Genomic DNA, 26,532 nt, shown 5'->3' with positions numbered 1-26,532 from the left:
AGCCTATAACCGCCTAACATACTTTACTATAAATTTCTCATATTAACCATTAAATAAAATGTAAGACTTAGGGATAGGGAATCGGAACTCACTAAACCAACAATCATCTTTGCTTTACAGGTCTCGCCTCTAACCACTCGGCTACCGTGGCGTCTTACTTACTAGTGTAACTAAGAGAAACTATTTCCCTAACAGAGTTTCCGAAACAGAAATTATCCATTTTAAAGTGTGATCTATGTCCAGAAAAAGGGCTTTTCAGGAAATTTTGTGCGAGACCATAATATCTCGAAACAGGAAGAAACGCAGGAAGTTGGGAGCTATTAATATCCAATTTGGGGGCGGTTTTGAAGGAGATGACTGTAACTTTGAAAACTTTCGCCTAAGGAAACGACTTAATCATAATCTTTGTAGCATGAAATTACATGCATCGGTAATTGTATGTCTGCGCCTGAAATATTAGGCGATTACTTTACTTCCGCTTTTAGTAGCAGCAACTAGCTCTGCTGAAAGGCTTAGCGAATGGCTGAAATTGCGAGCGATGAATGAATTATTGGGTACTAGCTGATTTCTGTACCTTTTAGCGTTTAATCAACCCTTATACTTAACTTTTAAAACTGTAAGTTTTTGTTGAGATATAGATCAACCACACACACACCTAAACACATTCTAATTGGTTAAAAAAAACAAAAACATTTTTTTTATTTCCGGTCACCTTACAACCGATATTTCCGTTGAGAACTCAATTTCTTGTAAATTTCTTTTTTCTACTATTTTTCGTATTTATTGGAATCGATATCTGATCGATTGGTATTATTTTTTTAAAAAAATCGATGTTTAGTGATTTTAATAACAGTTTACGCTCGTGTGTTTGTGCAAATTGTAAAGATCGATTCGTTGAATTATTTATTCAAAAATAAATAAATAAAAAAATCTTTTAGATTATTATTTCAATTGAATAGACATATTTTAGCAGATAATGTTTTATACTGTAGAGAATTATTTATTACAATTGATGTGTGAATGATACACAGGTAACCAAAAAAACGATGGCGGCCTACACATTGCACAACAAAATGTGCATACAATGACACCATAAAGCACCATCCTCAGACCTGTTTACATTGCTGCATATAACGGTACATTAAATAGTTTTTTATTAATCAACTAGACTCGAACATACACATAGGATTAGAACAAGATGGTAAATTACAATTCGCACACTCAATTCGTCATTGTCGTCGTCATGGACTGTGTCTTCTAAAGCATACTTTGTAAATATGTCGCCTACTCATTTCTTTTGTACATGCTCGGAATGGCTTGTCGAACGGCTTAACCTTTCTAATCACATCTTCTACTTCTCTCTTCACTGCTTTGGTAACTTTATTTACATTTTTCTTTTTCTTGCATCTTTTCATCTGAGATTAGAGGAAGGAAGTGCCTTTGATCGTTACGAAATTTCCGTATTCAAGTATTTACAGGAAATAATCGTTTGGAGATTCATTCAGTCCACAAAATAGTGGGTTTTACAAAATTTTTCATCAGTAAATCGGTGTGTATGTTTGTCCAGCGTAATTCAAAAACGAAAATAATTGCTACAATTTAAATTTAATGTCCGGTTACCATGGACACGACAATGATAATCTTTTGGGATAAAATCAGCTGACTCACTTCATAAACTCCAACTTTGCTAAATCGATTTTTCAGTTCTTATACACAGGGTGTTCATTTAAAGACGGCTTAAATGCTTAAACGGTTTATCTGAGCAAAAAAAATTTGTTGCCCGTCACCTCTGTTTCAGAATATGTGACTTGATTTTAGATTCCTGCCTGCATACGCGGTAGACGCGCGACCAAAAGTGAGGTTTGCAGTTGACCCCCATTTCATATACACAGTTTTAAAGAGTATAAAAAGTAATGAAAGAAACCGGAAACCGCAATTCGATATCTTCAAAATTAAAGGTGCTAGGCCATTTCAAAATCTGGATATTTTTTAATCATATTTCAATTTTTTTTATCTTGTCATCAAAGAGAAAGAAGAGCACGCGATAGGTCATTTTTATGTATTTTTTCATCCCCTTTCTACTAAAAATATTGCCAAGGCAGTAAAGCTAGTATTTTTCTTGATATTGGGAAATAAGTCGTTTTCCGAGTGATTTTCCTAAGAAAAATCCAATGTTAAGAGCTTTAGATGTTCTCAAGCATACACAAAATGGCTAAAAATTAATTCTACATCTTTTACAAACAAGAAGGTTTAATAATTATTTGGCAATTTTGGGAGAGTTGCGTTTAATTACCAAAAAAATTGGAAACCACCTGCCACATATTCAAGTGATCAATATCTTTCATGTAAAGGATCAAACTTATTCCTTATATTATGAAGCATGTACTGTGCCTTCAAAGGTCCCTCCTCTGGCTCGCAAGCCAGGTTAGCCTAGAGGTTATCAATGCTCTCTATATCTGAGGAGGCAGCAGACTTTTCTCATCATTGAGAAACCACGCGGAGCCGATGATAGAACCTCTGCTTCTTTTGGTTTTGATGATTAAGAGAGTAGAACAGAGTTCCGGAATTACGCTGTACCCTTTGATTACCCACGTTGTGCATAATATTCTCCCAGACATTTCTGTATTTACACGAAGATATCCGTAGTATTTCCCACATCATTTTCCCAGGGAAATTTATTTGTAAAAACTGTTTTTTTGTGGAGAAGCTTTCCTGTAGGTTGTCATTTCAGTATTAATGTACGGTTTTACAAACATAAAGTTTGACAAACTTTGACGAAAAATTTGTGAGTAAGAACTTTTTAAGAATATTTAGTGAGAAAAAAGTCTTGTGAGTTTACACACCTAATTTTTAAAAGATTTTGGTCCTTCGGCTATGAAGTCTTGACAAGAAAAAAAAATGCCTTACTTGAATAGCGGCATACACAGACAGGGGCACCCAGTCTTAAATATAAAGTTAGTTAACTCAGTTAGATCTTATAAGGTTTATTTATAGACGCGACATAACCTTAAAATTAGTCGTTATACAGATCGGGGGGAATGGCACCCGAAATAAGACAGATCAAGTGATTCTGTCTTGAGAAAGTTCGACGGATCCATAGCCCACTTCAATATCCGGTATCGGTAACTGACAGAAGGAGAATCACTATGTCATACTGAAGAGTTACATCCGCTTTAAGTATACTCGTACATCTTATTAGTGGATTCAAAACAGTCTGAATCCGAAAACCTGAATCCCCCTGAACACGAAAAAAGGGTTTTTACAAATTGGTCTCTCTCCCTCCTACATACATATGTATATATATGTACTTTATGCCTCAAGATAGCCGAGCGGTTATAGGCTAGACCCGCAATACTAAGATGTATCGTTGGTTTAGTGGGTTCGATTCCCTAGTGTCTAGGCCTTGGATTTTATTTAATGGTTAATATGAGAAATTTATAGTAAAGTATGTCAGGTGGTTATAGGCTAGACCCACAAAGCTAAGGTGTATTGTTGGTTAGTAGGTTCGATTCCCTATCTCTAAGTCTTGGATTTTATTTAATGGTTAAGATGAGAAATTTATAGTAAAGCATGTCAGGCGGTTATAGGCTAGACCCACAAAGCTAAGGTGTATTGTTGGTTTAGTGAGTTCGATTCCCTATCTCTAAGTCTTGGATATTATTCAATGTTTAATATGAGAAATTTACAGTAAAGTATAGTTTGTTAGTCGCCTCCGCCCTCGGCACCTAATTTCCTAGTTACACCTAAAGATTGTCTGAAAAAAATAGGCATTACTTTACTTTATATATACACGAGTGTGCATGTGTGTCAGTGAGAGAATGTGTTATCAGAATATTACATTAACTTTCAAATTTCATTGGTACCAGATTCTTGAAACAATTTCTTAAATACGGCGCCTGTATGATTTCAGTTTTTAACTCATTTACTCTTTGTGGATGAGTAAAAAAATTTATTACATAATTCAGAGTAAGAGAAAGCACACGAAAGCGTTTATGCTACATATATTTGTTCTGTTTTATTATTGTAACAAACTTTTCGTTTATTACATTTGGCGATGACGTCGCCCTAAGACTATATAATTTCCATTCTGAAAATAGATAGTATACATGTGTTTGATTTAAAAATAACTTTTATTGCTTTATCTCGATGTATTTCTAAATGTAAATGCATTCTGTATGCATTCAATCAGTGGATTGTTGATTTCAAAACCAGTCATTAGCAGTTTTTCCCCCTTTTATAATGTTGGCTTACTAATTGAAATCGATCTAATTATAAGAACGTGGGATCGGACATAGAACAGGCCCTTCTCCTTGCAGCATCACTAGTGTGGGGGGTGGGAGAAATAACATCTTTTAATAAATTGTACGTAAAAGATTTTCCTTTATATTTTCTCTTGTTCCCTACTTCCTGTAAGAGGGAAGGTAATGTAATCGTGCAGTTTTTCAATTTTAGATTTTCACCGGAAAGTTTACTGAGTAACTAGTTTCGACATTTCATGCATCGTCAGGGGTACATTAATCCAGTTTGGTGTAGAGATTTCGTCTTCACTTATGTTTCGGTCTTGCAATACACTTGCTGACGCTAATTTCTTGCAATCGTAATCTACTCGAAATCTCTACATTAAACTAATTGATCTACCCCTAACGATGGATGTAGAGTATGAAACAGATCGGGGATTCAATTCAATAATTACGTACTACGAAGGATAAAATAGAAGACAAAATTCAGCGCTGCCAACCAAACTACATTTTCAACGGTAGTATCTACTCTTTCATTTTATTGTAATTTATGGTTTTACAAACTGAATGTATGGCGGTACTAGTCAAGGCCTTGCATTTTATTTAATGGTTAATATGAGAAATTTATAGTAATGTATGTTAGGCGGTATAGGCTAGACCCGCAAAGCTAAGGTGTATTGTTGGTTAGTGGGTTCGATTCCCTATCTCTAGGTCTTGGATTTTATTTAATGGTTAATATGAGAAATTTATAGTAAAGTATGTTAGGCGGTTATAGGCTAGACCCGCAAAGCTAAGATGTATTGTTGGTTTAGTGGGAACTGAATAATGTTAGGGTAAATAATAATTATGACTCAAATGTTGTGAGTTTGAAGGAAATTTGTATGAATTTTGGATAATAGGAAGCGCTGTGAGAATTTGGATTAGTTTTTTTTAAAACTTTTTTTTTTTCTAATATAAAACAGTTGACAACATTGAAATAAACTACAGATAGGTGGATAGATTAGAGACGTTTCTGATGGTTCATTGTATGTTAATTTAGTAATAATAATGAGCCAGCAATACTCCAATAATGTGGTATTTATTTATGAAGCGAAGTGGGTAATAATGTTTTGTTACTAAAATTATCGTATAGATCATTTTCAGGTTGAGGGTGGGGTGTCATTTTGATTTATTACTTAATTATGTCAACTATGATAATGAGTGTATGTTTATTTAACTTTCATCTCTCTCTCTCACTCTCTCTGTGTGTTAGAGTGAGATAGAGTGAGGAAAAGAGATTTCAGCATTCAGTCAGGTTTCAGCATTCAGGTTACAAAATTTTTGTATTTCTCTGAATAATTTGCTAGGGGGAAGGATCAAGAATTAAAATTTTGAAAATTTAAAATCTTGTATGTTTCTCCTATTTATTGCAATCATATTTAATTTAAACCAGTATTACCTATAGTTTCTAAATTCTGATATCTGAGAGGGCAGCCAACACCAGCTTCTACCACAAACTAATTTCACACAGAAAATGTCTATACAATTTTATGTTACGTACATATGTTAATAAGTTTATGAGGCGCCATGGTAACCGAACGTTTATAGGCTAGACCCGCAAAGCTAAGATGTATTGTTGGTTTAGTGGGTTCGATTCCCGGTCTTTAGTCCTTGGATTTTATTTAATGGTTAATATGAGAAATTTATAGTAAAGTATGTTTGGCGTCTATAGCCTAGACCCGCAAAGCTAAGATGTATTGTTGGTTTAGTGGGTTCGACTCCCTATCTCTAAGTCTTGGATTTTATTTAATGGTTAATACGAGAAATTTATAGTAAAGTATGTTAGGCGGGTATAGGCTAGACCCGCAAAGCTAAGATGTATTGTTGGTTTAGTGGATTCGATTTCCGAACTTAGGTCTTATATTTTATTTAATAGTTAATATGAGAAATTTACAGTAAAGTATGTTTGCTATTCGCCTCCGTCCATGACACCTAATTGGTAGTTGGACGTTAAGCCCCGTCTGAAAAAAAATAATAAGTTTACGGACCATTTGGTGGTACGAACTGTATAGGTCTATGAATCGTTGCAGCCAAAACAGAATACAAAAAAACCTTTGAATCCCAAAATCTCGAATAATTCCCGCCCCCCTGAAATATCATAATCCGCACATAATCCTGAAGATTTCTTTTATCCTAGAACTAGCTTTTTATCCCAAAAAAAACCTCTTGTAAAAATTTGCTACCAGGATATTCCTGTAAGGCGGAAGGAAACTTAAGTTGGTCTCGCCACTTTTTTTGGGGGGGGGTAGCTATTAGATTTATTATCATTGGATAACTAGAACTTTATGGGTAATGACGTCAGTAACCCATTTCCGTATTTCCGGAAATGAAAATCCAAGGATAGAATCCCAGGAATTTAATGCGAACTTCCTCACCAGAACTTAAAATACTAATAATGCACCTCATTACAGAGTTAAAGAGATATATTAATTTTTGACAAATATTGCTTTAACCATTTCTTTGTTACCAAAAATGTATATATACTGCACTAAGTTATTTGTACGATGGCGGCAGACATTGTTTACCTTACTGGTTAGGATAACAATTGACAAATATATATATAAATAAAAGGAAACGACATTTTGTATTTACACGAGGTTTGTTCTTTTCTTTGCAGAAGAATATAAAAAATAATTGCGTTTTGTAAGAATTTTTAAAACGGTAGTTGTTGAGGTTGACTTTTAAAGGTAGCGTCCATTTTGTTAAATAGTTAATACCATTCACGGATTCAATCTTTTAATCAGTCATTTCTATTTACCGGAAGTATTATTTACATTCCCTTAAGTTTTTGCACAGTTTTACCAACTACAACATGTAATAGTTAAATTCAGTCGTACGAGTGTTCGTATTCGGATGTAAACTTTAAGAAGCCTGTAAGATGAGAGAACCTAAGGGGGCCAGCTGCTGGACGAAATATTATTTCGAACATTCGGAACTTGATGAGCATTATTTAGAGGAAGTCGTTAGAGTGTACATGTGAGATTTTCGAAACCAACTATTCTTAGAAACAGGTAACAGCGTTGATTCTGTGCTTCATTGATATCGAAAGATTTTTTGTGGCTGATTCCATCAGCACTTTTCTTGTGCTTAAGAAGAAATTTATCCAGATAAAAGAAATCTTACTTACTGTTTCTAAGTCGGATGGACAAACTTTGCAACATCTGTGCCCAGATGTGGTTGACTGGTTTGTCGCAATTCAGCTTCCGGGCATTCGTGTTTAATATTTCGGCAGTACTTTTTTTTTCAATAATTCTTCTCTTTTTCTGCACCTGGAACCCCCAAAAAAACAGTAAACTTAGTTTTTAAGTAACTGATGTAGGACCTTTAAGTGAATTCTTGATGCTGGTACGACTGGAGCTTAGAATTAGAATTAGAATAGTAGATGGGACGGGACCTACGCCCCAAGGCACCGTAGCCACAGAAGACTTATTGTGCCAGCCCCTTCTTAGTTCTAGTAAGCGAACGCTCTCCTCCTGAAGAGGTTGAGGACCTTCCCTACTAGTTCTTTTTGCGCTACTATCTCCTTCGGCCTCAATGTTCCCAAGGTTTCATAGAGCAACCTCTCGACAATCTGCACAACGGTTCCGAGCTAATAAGCCCCGTCTTGCCTAGATGCTTCCTGAACCTACCGTACCCGGTGAATAGGGCTGTAATCAGAGTAATCTGATTTCTACCCAAGCACAGGGTCTCTTTAGTTCTGCTGGAGCTTAATCAGCTGACGTTTTATCAGGTTCCGAGCCCAATAAATGTCGCTGATTCACTGATAGTAGTGCGTCTCTGGATTCTGGAACCTGGGTTCTCCACGTACGAATACATTTTCTACTAATTCCTTTCCTTCGAATTAATGTTCTAATTTATAACAAGAGAAAGTTAGCTGAGATTTCAAGTTATATAGATTACCCTGGAGACGATAATCCCAGAGGTAGAACTATAGGGATTACTGTGGAGCCGTTGGTTAATCCAGACGAGAGATAACAGCCACAAGTTTGCCTCTTTCTCACCTGTGTAGCTGATATGTTGATATGTATATATGTATATATTATTAATTCTTGTAAAAAACCACCTTATCTGCAGAGATAAAAGTGTGCCGGATTCTTCTTCGGCTCCTTTCTAATGCAGTTTACAAACAAGTTTAGAGGTCGTCATAACAGGTTGATGATTATTCAAAATGATTTTTCCCAGTTTTTCTTCCTTTTTCTTTTGTTTCAGTGAACATTTCCCGAATAGTAGTAAAACTTGGTTTGAAAATAGAAACCACTCGTTTTAATCATCGTTTCTTTTACCGCAATCCGCGAAGATTTAATGGAAACATTACCACAAACTCTGGACGTAATTATTACTTTAGGAAATGATACTTTAATATGGGAGCCTTACCCCGAATCTATTCTTAGAGCGCCTCCAAAACTTTCGGAAGTGGAAATTTTCATCATATTCCGATATTTAGCAACACTTAATAATATCCGGAAATGGTGCTTAAGAGGGAAGCGTACCTACTCTCTCTCGCTCTCTCTCCTCCAAGAAATATCAAAATGGCCGTGGAAAGAAGTTCCCGAATAAAAGATTAAAATGAAAGAAGTTTACAAATATTGAAGAAGTTGGATTTACGTCAAATTACTGAAAACTAAAATTTTCCGATCAGCACAGTAGTGCTTCCGGTTTAGGAATTGGACTTCCCAAGCCACAGCCTCCTATAAATTTTAGTTTGGTTTATTCGTGCGAAAATTTGGCGGTCCTTTTTTTTTTTTTTTTTTGAAGATAATTTTTCTTCCAGTGTGAATTGTGGGAATTACTGCTGGCTGGTGTTAGTTAAAGGGGTGATCGTGTGGAGGCGGTAGCCTGTAGGAACAGGGTGGAAGAAAAACACAGTTTGAGAAGGGTCGTCTTGTACTAAACACAGACAGAAAGATGTACGCTCTCAGTGAAGTAGTGTCTTTTTTACACTCATACATAATATATATATAAATAAGAGAGATGGATGTATAGCGCAGACCACATACAGACGCACCTACAGTGTTAAGAGCAGACACGGTGCGCTCTTGTGGCCCGTCTGGAAACGGCTATTTCTGTGACCGCTCTTTCTGTTATGTATCCAGTGCGTTCACCTTCCCATCGCTTCTTTTATCATTTCGTTCTTATTTAAATAATAATATTATTATTCATCTCATACGTGTAATAGTTTCATTTTAACTAGCTAATCACAAGATCGTATATGTGTACGTACTTTATATCGAGTTTAAATCGAGCTGGAATCTTTAAGTACTACTCCTATACATGAACTTAATTTTTTTTTTAATTAAAGCAAGTCACGTGACACAGTTAAAATTAACAGAATTAAATTATAAACCACCCTTATCGCCCAAAATCGATTCGATTCTATAAATCGATGTATCGAATGATAGAAATAAAACCTATATGAATACAATGTGTGTGTGTGTGTGTGTGTGTGTGTGTGTGCATAGTTCAATAAAAATCGATAAAATCTATTGGTGCAAATTGTTACTTCCGGTGGACCGTTTCTACACGAGGTGTGGCTATTAAATAACGAGACTATTGCTATAAAACATTTTATTTTAAATTTAAACATATTTAGTTATTATCACCTTCAATATACACCCCTCCCCTATCCGTACAACGCTCCACAGCGAATTTACCATTGTTCAGTAACAGTGCTGGAAGTCTTTTTCTGTGAGCTCCTGCATGACACGCTTCAACGGACTGAAATCCTGTTCCTTTTAATGCAGATTTGACTTTGGGGGAACAGATCTAAAGTCACATGGGGCCGCCAGGTCAGGCGAATAAGGTGGTTGGCCTAAAAAACTGTTGTACTTGGCTAGAAACGTCGTCATGACAGACAATGCAGTGTGAGCCGGCGCCTTTTTCCACAAATCGGGTCGTTTTTTTCCTTACTCTTTCACGGAGTTAAGCAAGCACCTCACGGTAGTAATGTTGATTAATTATAATCGATATTTCACGTCCGTTTTGGACGTGGAAAGGCGCCCCGGCGGTCATCATCTCCGACGTCTTCTCGGCCATCTTGGAAACGCTTGAATCACTTAAAAAACTTGCGCACGTGATACAACATTCATCGCCATAAATCATTCTTTTAATAAAAGATAAGTTTCAGTAGCGGTTTTACCAAGTTTTGATGTGAAATTTCACGACAATTCGTTGCTCTACCACTATGTGTAGTATCGATGTTTTCAGCAAAACGAAACTAACACCTCTTACACAAACAACGGTTCCGGTCAGACGAGATTTCTCTACAAACACGTGCATGTATAGTTCTTCTGTAGTAGCATCAGTCTCGTTATTTAATCGCCACACCTCGTATCAAAAACCTTGCGCCCCCCTAATTGCAGTTAAATCAAAATTTTGAACGTAATCTGTCATTTTTTTAATCGTTTAAAGGCAAAAATTAATAAAAAAACTACATTTTTCGAACTCAGGGCCCATCAAATCGGAGATACTTCCGGTCAAAACAGGAAATAAAAAAAATCGGCAATCTTCTTCTTTCTTCCTGGGGGTGACTAAATGTGGAAATTACACAACAACAAACACAATTAACTATACTACGTAATTAGGCTAATAGCCCCCCCACTAATACTCTACATCATCCCACTGATGTTCGCCAAATTTTTACACAATTTACTTAGTAAAAAAAAAGTTAACCACTTCATTCATTAGCTAGCTTTGTTTGTGAATGAAACTTATGAAGTGCAATTAATTATTTACTCATTCAAGAATTGTGATTAATTAATGACGTAACTTTCTATTTTGTTTTCCTCTTTAATATTTATTATTTAATTTTGAAGAGGTGATCATGTGCCAGTAGTTACGTGATCTTGTCCACACACGCCAATCAGAACTGTCTAAAAGATGATTCGTATTCTTTTAACTTGAAACTTGAAACCGATTTATTAATTTAAATCATTTTAGGAATTTGTGAATTGAAGATTTTTAACTATTTTTTAATTCTCTTATTATACGAGTACGAGTACTATATACAAGATAAATTGAATCGATACTTTCGAAGTTCAATGTTTGCTTAAACGCAATAAGGGGACGCGACAATAAAGTTGAAAAAAAAAAATCACTCCACTGGGAAGTATCAATTTACTAAATCGATTTTCTTTTTCGATTTTCGGTTCACACGAGTTTCATTAGAAACTTTTTTTTTTCTTTTTTTTTGTAGGACATTTCAAGATTTTAACGGATTTCTCTGCCGGAAATACCTCCTTAAATATGTAATTAATTGATCAAATTTTCGTGGAGTATGTTTGGTTTTATCCATCGCAGTATTAATAAGATGGCTTTTCATCTGTCCTCTTTCAAGATATTTTACCATCCAGCAAGAGGACTTGACCACATATTCAATTGTCGGGGGCCATTTTTAGGAAATTGGCTCTTAAGATTGTCTTTTTTGGGGCTACCGTATCTTAAACTCATTCTTACAGAAATCTAAATCTCTCTCTCCCCACATCATTTAAATCTCTCTCTCCCACTTCATCTAAATATCTCTCTCCACTTCATCTAAATATCTCTCCCCACATCATCTAAATATCTCTCTCCCACTTCATCTAAATATCTCTCCCCACTTCATCTAAATATCTCTCCCCACTTCATCTAAATTTCCCTCCCACTTCATGTAAATATCTCACCCCACATCATCTAAATCTCTCTCTTCCACTTCATCTAAATATCCCTCCCCACTTCATCTAAATATCTCTCTCCACTTCATCTAAATATCCCTCCCCACTTCATCTAAATATCTCTCCCACTTCATCTAAATCTCTCTCTCAACTTCATCTAAATCTCTCTCTCCCACTTCATCTAAATCTCTCTCTCCCATTTCATCAAATATCTCTCTCCACTTCATCTATATCACTCTCTCCACTTCATCTAAATCACTCTCTCCCACTTCATCTAAATCAATCTGTCCCACTTCATCTAAATCTCTCTCTCCACTTTATCTATATCTCTCTCTCCACTTCATCTAAATTTCTCTCCCACTTCATGTAAATATCTCTCCCACTTCATTTTAATCTCTCTCTTTCTCACTTCATCTAAATCTCTCTCTCCCACTTCATCTAAATCTCCCTCCCCACTTCATCTAAATCTCCCTCCCCACTTCATCTAAATCTCCCTCCCCACTTCATCTAAATCTCCCTCCCCACTTCATCTAAATCACTCTCTCCCACTTCATCTAAATCTCCCTCCCCACTTCATCTAAATCACTCTCTCCCACTTCTAGCCACTATAGGCCGCCGATTATCTCCCAGAATCCCCTATCTTATGATTCGATTTATCTTACATTGAAAGAGCAACTTGTATTGGAGCTAGATTGAAGCGTTTAATGCTGCGTGATTTTTTTTACATTCATCCTTAAAAATATTGAATCTACATTTTCCTTGCCAAGGAACAATAAAATAAACAAGTAAAAGAAATCTAGTAAATAAGGTTAAACTCGTATATTGAATACTTGCTTCGTGTGGCATTAGAATTGATGGCACATGTTTGCCGTGATGATGTGTGTGCAGTGCATTTCAGAGTGACTGATGAAGAGAGAGAGAGGGATGGAGGATAGAATGAGAAAGGGTGATCGTGGTGAAGGTCGCCTAGTGCGTCACTACTATCTTCTTCTCAACGAATTGATGTTTATATAGAAGAAAATATAATTTTCTTTTATTACAAACCCAATCAGAAGCAATAAAACTAAGCTCTACTATTGTTTGGCGACAATTCATTGATATTATACAAAACAAATAACAATAACGACGACGTCGACGATAATAATAATAATAAAACTTTAAAAATAAAAAGTAAGCTCTACAATTTTTTTTTGAGGCTGGCGATGAAAAAAAGGAAAAAAAAAAACGCCCCGGCGATTATTGGCAACAGCGATAATATTTTATTTACACTATGACGCCGCAAGGACGCCCTCTTCACAGTATTGTCGTGATAAGGCGATGTGTTCTTATCGCGAACACTCTCATAAAAAATAAAAAATAAAAAAAAAATTAACACGGGTATTCCTCCCTCCACCAATTCTTTTGTCCCCTTTTTGTCATTAGCATTCTCATAAATCCAGGAATAATCGACTTTCATCGAACTATTTTTTTTGTTTGCCTTTTTAAAACTGATTAATTACCGATATTGTTTGTTTATTAATTGAGATATTTTTAATTTAGATGTTTGTACTTTCTTGGGAAATTGATTTCCTCGCATGATTTTTTCTTCCCTCCCCTGGAGAGCAACAGGCTAAGATTTTGAGTAGTTTTCTAGGTCGTAATCAATTTAATTTCGATATTGAATCATATTTCCGTTTTTTAATTTCTTCTTAATGAAGAATAAGTTGAATAAGCACTTCCGCTGGAATTTGACATCTTACAATTTCCGATTCCACCCCCCCCCCCAACAGACCAGCATTGTTACAGTCACTTGAATCTATTAGATTTGATTCTAATAACTGCCATTTATATACAGGATGTTTGCGGAGGAGTGGTCGAAACTTCGGGAGATGATTCCAGCAGCTAAAATGCAACAAAAAAATATTCTATTCACTTTGGCCCGATTCACCAATAGTGTCCAAGATATTTGCATTTTTAACTTTTCCGTCGATATTCGCGTTTTTCGCCATAAAAACGGCCGTAACTTTTCTATCCTTTATCCTACAACAAATCTTGCTTATTCCAAACGAAAGAGCATTAAATTTCCCACAAATCTGCTTAACCCAGAGCCTCAAAACGTTTCTTATAATCAATGAAATTTTTACTTTAATGCTTCTGCATTTACACCCCCTCTGTTCGGGGTAGGGTTTTATTAAAAACCAAAAAAATCCATATGATCTTTAAGCTCAATAAATGTGCACAACTTTTCCTGAAATTAGGGTGACTCCTTGATTCATTAATCATTGAATAAATACAGTTGAAAATTTTAACAGAAATTTATAAGAAACGTTTTGAGGCTCGGTATTGAGCAAATTTATAGGAAATTTAATGCTCTTTCGTTTGGAATAAGCAGATTTGTTGCAGGATAAAGGATAGAAAAGTTACGGCCGTTTTTATGGCGAAAAACGCGAATATCGACGGAAAAGTTAAAAATGCAAATATCTTGGACACTATTGAGAATCGGGCCAAAGTGAAGAGAATATTTTTTGTTGCATTTGAGCTGCTGAATCACCTCCCGAAGTTTCGACCACTCCTCCCCGTGTACACCCTGTATAAAGATCCATTTAAAAAAAAAAATTGATCTTAAGTAAAGAATAAACTTATTTACGTTAAGTCTAATTATTGCATCGATTGGCCGACTGAACATCAGTAATGCTACTCGCGTTTCCAGCACCAGATTATTGTCATATTCAATGAATTTTATGTTCACTTGAGTCGAAAAATTTATTTAAAGTTAAAAAATAATCATACTCTTAAAAAAAAAAAAAAAAAAATCCTGGGTGAGTCATTTTTCAAATGTTCTATCAATCTGAAGGATGCTGTATTGATTCATTTTGCATGCAATTTTTTACATTCATTCAGATGAAAATGCTGTCCAATAAAAATGCGCCCTTATAACAAAGCTGTAAGAGTCAATCTGGTATTTCTGCTGTTATTAGCACGTACAAAACTGTTATGTCTTACTGTTATAACCCAAAAATTTAAACCTAACTAGGCTACAATTCAATTGAGGGGGGGGACGCCAAAACATTTATCATAAAACTTCATAAAACAGTAAAACTTAATTTATTTCTGTAAAAATTAGAATATTCATTATTAAAATACAAATTATACTCCAAAAATTCATTAAAAAAAGCAAAAACAAAATAAAGGGTAATAAATAATTTTATTGATGATAAAAATCCCATAAATAATCCCACAAAAATTATCTAATTAAACTAGGAATGCAGTTAATGTTTATATCTATGACGTCACCATCTGTACATAGACTCACACATTGTGTACATTACGAACTATAATCAAAAAATAAAGCAAACAAATAAATAAATAAATAAATAAATAGCTGTTAGAAAATAATATAATACAGTATAATAACTGCCGCTATTTGCAGCATCTGTAGCATTTCAAGGGTCAATAGTATTTTATCTAGAGTTCACTGACGATCATGCATCTCTTCTCTATTCAGCTGTGAAATTCATTATTTATCTAGCTTTATTTTCTTCTAAGATGTTTATTATATATATTATATAATTTATTTTGATAGAGTAAAAAGCGTAACAGAGAAAAAACTACATCGCATTCGGTTGGCCATTTACATGTTATTGTACAAATTAATGGAACATTCATGCTATCCTAATCACTTTAGAATCGTGATGGCAAACCACCCTTTGCAAACAAGATATTACTATGAAATTTGGTACACTTATACACTATACTTTTCACAGTTAAAAACTATAGTATCATTTGTACAGATACATAAATTGAGAATATACAGGGTGATCCATTTAAAACGCACCAATCGCTAATAACATTTTTTAGGAAAGCGGAATTTCGAAAAAACCCATTAAGTAAACTATATGTTTTTTTTTTGGTCTAGTTTTCAAATTTTCCACTCCCGACACTATATCTTTATTTTTGTCGAAGTTAGGGCTAAAAATCCGATTGGGGTTTCATAATTACCACTGGTTTTGACTATGATTATGAAAACTACATAAAAAACTGTGAAAAATGACACTCATCCCGTTTTGATATACCTAATATTAGTTGAGATATTTAAGATCAAAGTTACAATTTTATCTATTCGTGAACCTGAAATATTGTAGCAAGGCTTTTCTCATTTAAAAGCTGCAGTATCATTGGTACAGACGCATAAATTGAGAAGATATTGAGAGTTGAATTTTTTTTGGGTCATGAAATTGTGCCATCTATATCATTTCCTTTTGTATCCAACATATTCGTATGAAATTTTGCCCTTTTATACACTATACTTTTCTCAGTTAAAAGCTATAGTATCTTCTGTACTGATGCATAAACTGAGAAGATATTGAGAGTTGAAATTTTTTTGGGTCATGAAATTGTGCCATATATATCATTTCCTTTTGTATCCAACATATTCGTATGAAATTTTGCCCTTTTATACACTATACTTTTCTCAGTTAAAAGCTATAGTATCTTCTGTACTGATGCATAAACTGAGAAGATATTGAGAGTTGAAATTTTTTTGGGTCATGAAATTGTGCCCACTATATCATTTCCTTTTGTAAGCAACATGTTGGTATGGAATTTTGCCCTCTTATACACTATACTATAGAGTAGAGGCTTCATATCACCTCACTAAGAAGAACGATCTGCTATTGTTCTTGTTCTGTTAGTTAATAATCGACAACATAACCTTTTAATACAATATGCCGTAGATTGTTAGCTATGGATGTTGTTTGCGACGCAAAGAATGTAAAATTTCTAAGAAAACTCTTAACCCTCTAGTAAAACTGTTGATGTAGTTAGGAGGTTTTACAATTTGTGTATTGGTATTAAAGGAAATGGTAATGTGTATTAGTAGTTTTATTGCAAAGTAATGGTTTGACAATAGGAAATTCTTCGTAAGGACACACATATATCTACATATATTCCCGCTAGATCGCTCCGTTGTTATGTATTCCGCTGGTGGTGCCATTGAGAGGAGAGGCTAGCGATTTTCGAGTGCATTGTATCACGATCTGTGTGTAACCAGGAGGAGTGGTTCCTGTATTGATCCGGGGTAATTTCGATCATTCTCCTCTTTGGCGCGCTCTCTCTCTCTCTCTCTTTGGTTGTCAATTGTGTTGAGTTTTTTTTACCATCTCACACCACGCAGATACCTGGACGTTCAAGGAATACGAGAACGAAGTGAGACAAGTTTTAGTGACGTTGTTAAACAAATATGTCTGACTTTGGTTGATTCGTTCAGTTGTTGAAAGAATCTTTTACCAGTTTACATTACAATCCAATAATATTTTAGTATTCCTCAAGTATAATGAAAAATGACATTGTAATTGTCACACATACACACACATACACTCACGTAAAACAATACTCAGGGTACTCAGAAGAACAATAAGTTCTTGTATACTGATACTAGAAGGAGCGCAGGGTAGGCACGACCCGCCAGGTGGGTATGTAGTACGTGTATTGCATACTATCTGCCCCTGCTCGTCTGCTACCTCATTCAATCTCCTTTTCTTGATTATCACCGCACATTAAAGTCTCCCACGGCTTATTTATTATGGATTCCTTGCATTTAACCGACTAATTTATCATAAATTTTATTTCATTCTTGATTAAACCAAAAAAAGATCCGGGGAAAAAGGAAAAACACTTACATCACTTCCTTTGGTCACAATTTACGCATATTTCCTTGAAATCTAAACATTTTTCTTTTAAAAAAGAAAAAAAGAAGACACTTGACCATTATTATACATTTCAAGTATTACTCAAGAAATCAAGATAGCTCCGCCTCCTCCACAACAGATCGCACTACATTCCTGAGTTTTTAACCAATCTGACACACGTTTTCTTCACGTTAAAACTAATACTATTGACCATTGTCAAGAAATTTACGTGAAAAATTGAAAAAAAAAAGAAGGTTTCCCATAGAGTTTCACTTCCGGTCTAATAATATCAGATATTTCAATTGCCGGAATCGCGTACTCAGTTTCAGAAAAGAGGATATATCAAAAAAGAGAGTTTTACTTCAGATGTTGTGGTGTGAAGACTAATTTTCGAAATAAAAAACTAAGTAAAGTAAACTAATTGCCTATTTTTCAGTCGGGGCTTAACGTCCAAGCTTCGCAGGTCTCGCCTCTAACCGATCGGCTATCGTGGCGCCTTTAAATTTCTTTTTATTAACCATTAAATAAAATACAACCTTAGCATTGCGGGTCTAGTCTATAACCGCCCAACATACATTACTATAAATTTCTCATATTAACCATTAAATAAAATCCAAGGCCTAGACCAGGGGAATCGAATCCACTAAACCGACAATACATCTTAGCTTTGCGGGTCTAGTCTATAACCGCCTAACGTACTTTACTATAAATTTCTCATATTAACCATTAAATAAAATCCAAGGCCTAGACCAGGGGAATCGAATCCACTAAACCGACAATACATCTTAGCTTTGCGGGTCTAGTCTATAACCGCCTAACGTACTTTACTATAAATTTCTCATATTAACCATTAAATAAAATCCAAGGTCTAGACCAGGGGAATCGGACCCACTAAACCAACAATACATCTTAGCATTGCGGGTCTAGCCTATAACCGCCTAACATACTTTACTATAAATTTCTCATATTAACCATTAAATAAAATCCAAGGTCTAGACCAGGGGAATCGAATCCACTAAACCAACAATACATCTTAGCTTTGCGGGTCTAGCCTATAACCGCCTAACATACTTTACTATAAATTTCTCATATTAACCATTAAATAAAATCCAAGGTCTAGACCAGGGGAATCGAATCCACTAAACCAACAATACATCTTAGCTTTGCGGGTCTAGCCTATAACCGCCTAACATACTTTACTATAAATTTCTCATATTAACCATTAAATAAAATCCAAGGCCTAGACCAGGGGAATCGAATCCACTAAACCGACAATACATCTTAGCTTTGCGGGTCTAGTCTATAACCGCCTAACGTACTTTACTATAAATTTCTCATATTAACCATTAAATAAAATCCAAGGTCTAGACCAGGGGAATCGGACCCACTAAACCAACAATACATCTTAGCATTGCGGGTCTAGCCTATAACCGCCTAACATACTTTACTATAAATTTCTCATATTAACCATTAAATAAAATCCAAGGCCTAGACCAGGGGAATCGAATCCACTAAACCGACAATACATCTTAGCTTTGCGGGTCTAGTCTATAACCGCCTAACGTACTTTACTATAAATTTCTCATATTAACCATTAAATAAAATCCAAGGTCTAGACCAGGGGAATCGGACCCACTAAACCAACAATACATCTTAGCATTGCGGGTCTAGCCTATAACCGCCTAACATACTTTACTATAAATTTCTCATATTAACCATTAAATAAAATCCAAGGTCTAGACCAGGGGAATCGAATCCACTAAACCAACAATACATCTTAGCTTTGCGGGTCTAGCCTATAACCGCCTAACATACTTTACTATAAATTTCTCATATTAACCATTAAATAAAATCCAAGGTCTAGACCAGGGGAATCGAATCCACTAAACCAACAATACATCTTAGCTTTGCGGGTCTAGCCTATAACCGCCTAACATACTTTACTATAAATTTCTCATATTAACCATTAAATAAAATCCAAGGCCTAGACCAGGGGAATCGAATCCACTAAACCGACAATACATCTTAGCTTTGCGGGTCTAGTCTATAACCGCCTAACGTACTTTACTATAAATTTCTCATATTAACCATTAAATAAAATCCAAGGTCTAGACCAGGGGAATCGGACCCACTAAACCAACAATACATCTTAGCATTGCGGGTCTAGCCTATAACCGCCTAACATACTTTACTATAAATTTCTCATATTAACCATTAAATAAAATCCAAGGTCTAGACCAGGGGAATCGGACCCACTAAACCAACAATACATCTTAGCATTGCGGGTCTAGCCTATAACCGCCTAACATACTTTACTATAAATTTCTCATATTAACCATTAAATAAAATCCAAGGTCTAGACCAGGGGAATCGAATCCACTAAACCAACAATACATCTTAGCTTTGCGGGTCTAGCCTATAACCGCCTAACATACTTTACTATAAATTTCTCATATTAACCATTAAATAAAATCCAAGGTCTAGACCAGGGGAATCGAATCCACTAAACCAACAATACATCTTAGCTTTGCGGGTCTAGCCTATAACCGCCTAACATACTTTACTATAAATTTCTCATATTAACCATTAAATAAAATCCAAGGCCTAGACCAGGGGAATCGAATCCACTAAACCGACAATACATCTTAGCTTTGCGGGTCTAGTCTATAACCGCCTAACGTACTTTACTATAAATTTCTCATATTAACCATTAAATAAAATCCAAGGTCTAGACCAGGGGAATCGGACCCACTAAACCAACAATACATCTTAGCATTGCGGGTCTAGCCTATAACCGCCTAACATACTTTACTATAAATTTCTCATATTAACCATTAAATAAAATCCAAGGTCTAGACCAGGGGAATCGAATCCACTAAACCAACAATACATCTTAGCTTTGCGGGTCTAGCCTATAACCGCCTAACATACTTTACTATAAATTTCTCATATTAACCATTAAATAAAATCCAAGGTCTAGACCAGGGGAATCGAATCCACTAAACCAACAATACATCTTAGCTTTGCGGGTCTAGCCTATAACCGCCTAACATACTTTACTATAAATTTCTCATATTAACCATTAAATAAAATCCAAGGCCTAGACCAGGGGAATCGAATCCACTAAACCGACAATACATCTTAGCTTTGCGGGTCTAGTCTATAACCGCCTAACGTACTTTACTATAAATTTCTCATATTAACCATTAAATAAAATCCAAGGTCTAGACCAGGGGAATCGGACCCACTAAACCAACAATACATCTTAGCATTGCGGGTCTAGCCTATAACCGCCTAACATACTTTACTATAAATTTCTCATATTAACCATTAAATAAAATCCAAGGTCTAGACCAGGGGAATCGAATCCACTAAACCAACAATACATCTTAGCTTTGCGGGTCTAGCCTATAACCTCCTAACATACTTTACTATAAATTTCTCATATTAACCTTTAAATAAAATCCAAGGTCTAGACCAGGGGAATCGAATCCACTAAACCAACAATACATATTAGCTTTGCGGGTCTAGCCTATAACCTCCTAACATACTTTACTATAAATTTCTCATATTAACCATTAAATAAAATCCAAGGTCTAGACCAGGGGAATCGAATCCACTAAACCAACAATACATCTTAGCTTTGCGGGTCTAGCCTATAACCTCCTAACATACTTTACTATAAATTTCTCATATTAACCTTTAAATAAAATCCAAGGTCTAGACCAGGGGAATCGAATCCACTAAACCAACAATACATATTAAAAAAAAAACTATTTACTGTAAAAAAGCGTATTTGATGGCAACTAAAAGATATTAGTGATTCATCGTAATTAAATTTAGGAGTCATATTTATAGTTTAGGATGATAAATAATTTTTTGTAAAAAAAAAACAGCTAAAGTTAAATATAAAACAGATATTTATTACTTTTATTACTATTATTTATTCAATATATTTGAAAGAAGTTGTTAGAACTCTATTTTTATTTCAAAATTACTGCTCACTTGGTTTATTCTAATTCTCCAGCTATATGGTTATGGTGGTGGTGTTCCATATTGATAGAAATATGTTCTATTTTTTTTAAAAAGAACCTCACTCTGCTAAAGAACATAAAATAACATAATGTGCTTTAAAGAAAAGAAAAAACTTACTTACACAAACAAATAAATCTGTTCCCTTTCCGTTTGTGTTGATGTAGTAGTAGTTACATACACTAAGACAAACATTCAACGTTTCCATTTATATGTGTGGCGGCTTGAGTGTACGTGTGTCTGTGAGCATGATGTAGTTTACAACACAGCAAAACATTCATCACGATTTTTTTTGCATCCTCCACATCCGAACATAATCATAGGCTAGCTGTCAAATTCATTGCTGTTATAAAAATGGCTACTCTCCAGACAGGAGATCTTTTTGTGGCGAACGGGTCACTAAACCATTGAAGTTCTCCTCCACCATGATCGCCACTGTATCCTTTTTTTTTGTTTTATTTATGTTATTGTGGTAATGACTATTGTAAGCATAAACTAGGGAGATCTAAGTGACGATATAATTGGTTTAAAATATCCCGTCACATGTAAAAGATTAGGGATATTGTGGATTGTAACTTGAAGACCGCAGGTTCGAATCCAGCTGCTGGCCCTTAGATTTTCTCTTGCTAGAAGCTTTGGCTTTTTTTTTTTGGCATTGGCTTCCGCCATACAGCCAGCATCGTCTAGGTGCTCATCACTAGAAAATCACTCACTCTCCATTCTTACTTATAAATACATTCGCTTCACACATTTATCTCTCTACTATATACAACTATTTACCTACAAACTTACAACTAATGGATGGATCAGTACTCTATATTCCTGCCATCCTTATTGCTTAACCGAAATTAAAATCACGTAATCATTCTCTTGCATTCATTCTATAACTTTTAAATACATTCATATTTCATTGCTAGCTCTGCTACAGATTTAAGCACATAGATGTTGGTGGAGAATATTATGTCTTTGTAGCGAAATGGTGCATCTAAATACCTTTATATGACGTCAAACATTCGTTTCCTTTCTACCACATAACGTGGACATATCCATTATTATATATCCTGAAATCCTCTTCCTCCTCATTGCAATCTACGCAAAGAGGAGAGGACCTTGCTAGAAAGCTTCTTGCAGCTCACAGTCCCCGGTAAAGGATGGAGTGGGACAGCAATAAGGGAACACCGGAAGACGGCAGTGCACTGAAAAAAGCTCAGATGTTGATGCACAAAATAAAATTTAAAAAAATAGCAATTTTAATTAGTTTCTTAAGTTCTAGCGGGCAGCCTTTTCTTCCAAGTTTAAAGTTTTATCTTTTAAATTATTGAAGCGATTAAAAAAAATCAAAATATATTTTTCATTTAAGAGAAATGTTATTCTCATTGGTTCGGCCAGTTACCCACTCGCTACGCTTCTTGTGGGTCAACATCCTCCAATATCTTCCATTTATTTTATTTATATGTAATTTCAGTACCTTATTTAATTTGTGGCTCTCTTTGTTTGGCAGAATGTCAGCTGGGCAAGGAAGTGCGTGAACTTGGCAGTACATGGTTCGCAGATCTTGGACCACCATTTGGTGTCATGTATTGCATCAAATGCCAATGTGTTCCGGTAGGTATTCACCATTATAACTAAATTTGTTTTTTTTTTGTCCAAGGTATTTTTTTTACTATTGAAGCCCACCCAGACTTTCTCTTATGTACGTAATTCTCGAAGGTTCTGACTCTTCCTTTTTTCTTTGTGTTGAGGAGAGAAAAATTCTCATCGTCTGGATAATGGAGGTTCCGCTACTTCTAGTTTTGGTCCTTCCAATTCACTTACAGCCGTATGTGAAGCACGAGGTGATAACTTAGTTCCTACTTGTTCACAGTTCCGTTTTTACCTGTCGTAATGTTAGTTCTTTTTAAATTGATTATTTTCACAACATACAGACATAAGGACATGACCAAAACAGTTATTACCTTGAGTTACTAATTAAGGAAAGTGTTGCGTTTCCCATCAGATTTCCGGTTTTCTCCGGAAGTGTCCGTTGTGAAATCTGTAGTATCCAAAAAAGTGTTTAGTAGAAAATTATGTGTACATGATTGGAGCATTTTGAATTGATTGGTTGAAACGTTCAGGTTGAACCCCCATTTCATGTGTCTAGCTAGGATTATAAGTTGTATATACGAGTCGTTCGTAAGTATCTCAGGGAGTGACTAGATCTGTTATTGAAGTCGATAAAGTCTTTTGTGTCCAATTCCTTTTATGTTGTATCTGTGGGTTCTAAATACAAACTTTGGTCAATGAAACGCTCAAGAGAGCCGGACGTCATAAGGGGTGTGAGATTTGAAATTCTCTTTGGAGGGAGAGAGAGATGCGGCTTGGGGTGTGATAGTTTCATTGGACTGGATTTTCCGATTTTCTGCCAGAGATGGAGAGAGAATTCGGTTTACCATTACAGGGAGAGGAGGATAGTTTCTGAGTTACTGGGGGATACCGATATAAGCCGAACTATGTAAAGTAAAGTATGTTAGGCGGTTGTAGGCAAGGCCCGCAAAGCTAAGATGTATTGTTGGTTTAGTGGGTTCGATTCCCTATCTCTAAGTCCTGGATTTTATGAATCGCAGGAAGCTCAACTTAATATCTCCGATTCATGGTACACGATTGTAACTTTCCCAGTTTCCGGAAACAGTTATTTCCGGTATGAAAACTTAAATTGACACGAACCCAGAAGTTTCTATCTAAACAGTGCTAAGAGGTAGTTAAATATGAGTGCAGTATTAAAAGGCCATGCAGTGAAATGGTTTTTCGTTGCAACAAGCGATTTAGACTTGGCCTCTCTTCCTGTACGAAAATATATATGTTTGTAGACAAGATATGTAGTTGAGTTCTTAGAAACTGTTGTGCGCGTGTAATGTGAGGTTGCGCGAGCGCGTAGTGATGATGGCAGCCAGCCCAATACTCCACTCTGGCTGGTCTCTTTAAAAACCTCTAAAATCCAGTTTAATCTTCTAAATTGTACTGGTCTTGAGACATACCCCCAGCTAGCTGGCATAAAACTGTACACCTTGGCTAGACATTGTTAGACAGGTACAGACCTGTCTCGCGAGATTCGCTTTGTCATATACCTTTCACGTCCATTAACTTTCTCTCAAACCATTTATACTCTTTTGTTTATAATATTGTTCTTGTCCAATTCTCATGAATTCTTCTTCCATTTGATAAATTAGCAAACAGTAATGCAGAAAATTGTCTCTGATATTAACAGTTTCTCATATTTTTCTGAATTATTATAACGATTACTTAGTTTTACTCCCACAGATTTTCAGTTAAGGAATTCTGAGTGATTTTTAATGTGTAAATGGGTAAATCTGTTTCGGAGTATTTTGGGGGGGAATCGATTCATTAATTTAAAAAAGAAGAACGATTAATCAATAACGATTAATTCGATCATAATTGTTTATTTATTTTTACCAGCGCTTCCGACCTATTTATCTTCAAGGTTTCTGCTTCAATTACAGTATTTTTTTACATTGTAAGGCAGAACATTCACCAACCTTAGCTGTTAACAATTTAAAAAAAATACTATATTTGAAGCATCAGCCCTGAAGGTGATCTAGTTCCTTGGTCGAAAGCTGGGCAAAAAATAAATTATTAATATAGAAATACATTAGGCGCCACGGTAGCCGAGCGGTTATAGGCATAGGCTAGACCCGCAAAGCTAAGATGTATTGTTGGTTTAGTAGGTTCGATTCCCCTGGTCTAGGCTTTGGATTTTATTTAATGAGGTTAATATGAGAAATTTATAGTAAAGTATGTCAGGCGGTTATAGGCTAGACCCGCAATGCTAAGATTTATTGTTGGTTTAGTGGGTCCGATTCTCTTTCTCTAAGTCTTGGATTTTATTTAAGGTTTAGTAAAAGAAATTTATAGTAAAGTATGTTTGCTAGTCGCCTCCGTCCACTGCCACCTAATTGGTAGTTGGACGTAAAGCCTGCCTGAAAAAATAGGCAAATAGAAATTGGTTACAATTTCAGCCACAATTTATTATAACTTAATTTTTCTGGAATGTTCTCCAGCTGGAGTTGAGGTTAATCAGTGTAATGTTCGGTTAAAGTGTGATATTGATAAGAGTTTAATATAAAATAAGTAAGTAAGTAAGTAAGTTAGAAGTAAGTTGTAAGTTAGAACCTTGAGAAGCAGTAAGGGAAAGTCGAGTGAGTAGTCAGGTCACAGTTTTGGTTAATGGTTTTTATCAGCTGTTTAGTTGTGTGAATTATTTGAAAAGAGGCCGACGTCTTGTGACCAGTGCATCTCCATATATTTTCATGTTGCATTTATTTATATCTTCCGTTATTTAGGTGGCAGTGTGTGTGTATGTGAGTGACGGCAAGCTATAGTTAGAGGGCTTGCAGTTTGTTGTGCTGGCGCAACTGGTGGCAAAAAAAATGGTGCTAGTTGTGAATGTTGTTGTTGTAGGAGAACAGTTTTCTGTGCCAAGTGCCACGTTCTTCTTGTGCTGACAGTAGGAGAGTGGCACTATATTGCTCTCGGCGGCTAATTTAATCAGGAGATACGATCCACCGACTGTAGACGTCTAGACCAGCATAATCAACCTTTGCTCACTTGGTTCTCTAGCCAGCCTCTATCTTCTGTAGACGTTACTCCGTACACAATCATCTAACTCTTTATTTAGCAGCAAGGGCCAAGGCATTAGGAAAAGTGTCCCCATTATTGTTACATATTTAACATAATGTAACATATTTAGTTACAATAATTAAGTTCCAACAAATTATAGATCATATACTGGAGCCAAATTCGCGTAGCCAACCGCAAGTGCCCCAGAATGCTATTTAATAACGACAAATTTATTTTTGCCAATGATGAGAAGTGTCCAATTTACTAGCTGGCTGGGATTCACTGATCCCCACT

The 26,532-nt window shown here is 35.5% G+C and overlaps 1 protein-coding gene across 3 annotated transcripts in view; it reads left to right on the top strand.

The window, feature by feature from the left end:
- sog (chordin short gastrulation) overlaps positions 1 to 26,532 on the top strand; it is a 139,370-nt gene that overhangs the window by 67,588 nt on the left and 45,250 nt on the right. For all 3 annotated transcript variants that reach the window (XM_074113509.1, XM_074113508.1, XM_074113506.1), the window contains one exon: positions 23,126 to 23,229. In XM_074113509.1, the coding sequence (XP_073969610.1) occupies positions 23,200 to 23,229 (30 nt within the window). In that variant the 5' untranslated portion in view covers positions 23,126 to 23,199. The remainder of the gene's footprint in view (positions 1 to 23,125; positions 23,230 to 26,532) is intronic.

Source organism: Rhodnius prolixus, unplaced genomic scaffold, assembly GCF_049639745.1.
Source record: "Rhodnius prolixus isolate KJV_2025 unplaced genomic scaffold, Rpr scaffold_7, whole genome shotgun sequence".
Lineage (NCBI taxonomy): Eukaryota > Metazoa > Arthropoda > Insecta > Hemiptera > Reduviidae > Rhodnius > Rhodnius prolixus.
This window is presented reverse-complemented; position numbering and strand designations above follow the sequence as displayed.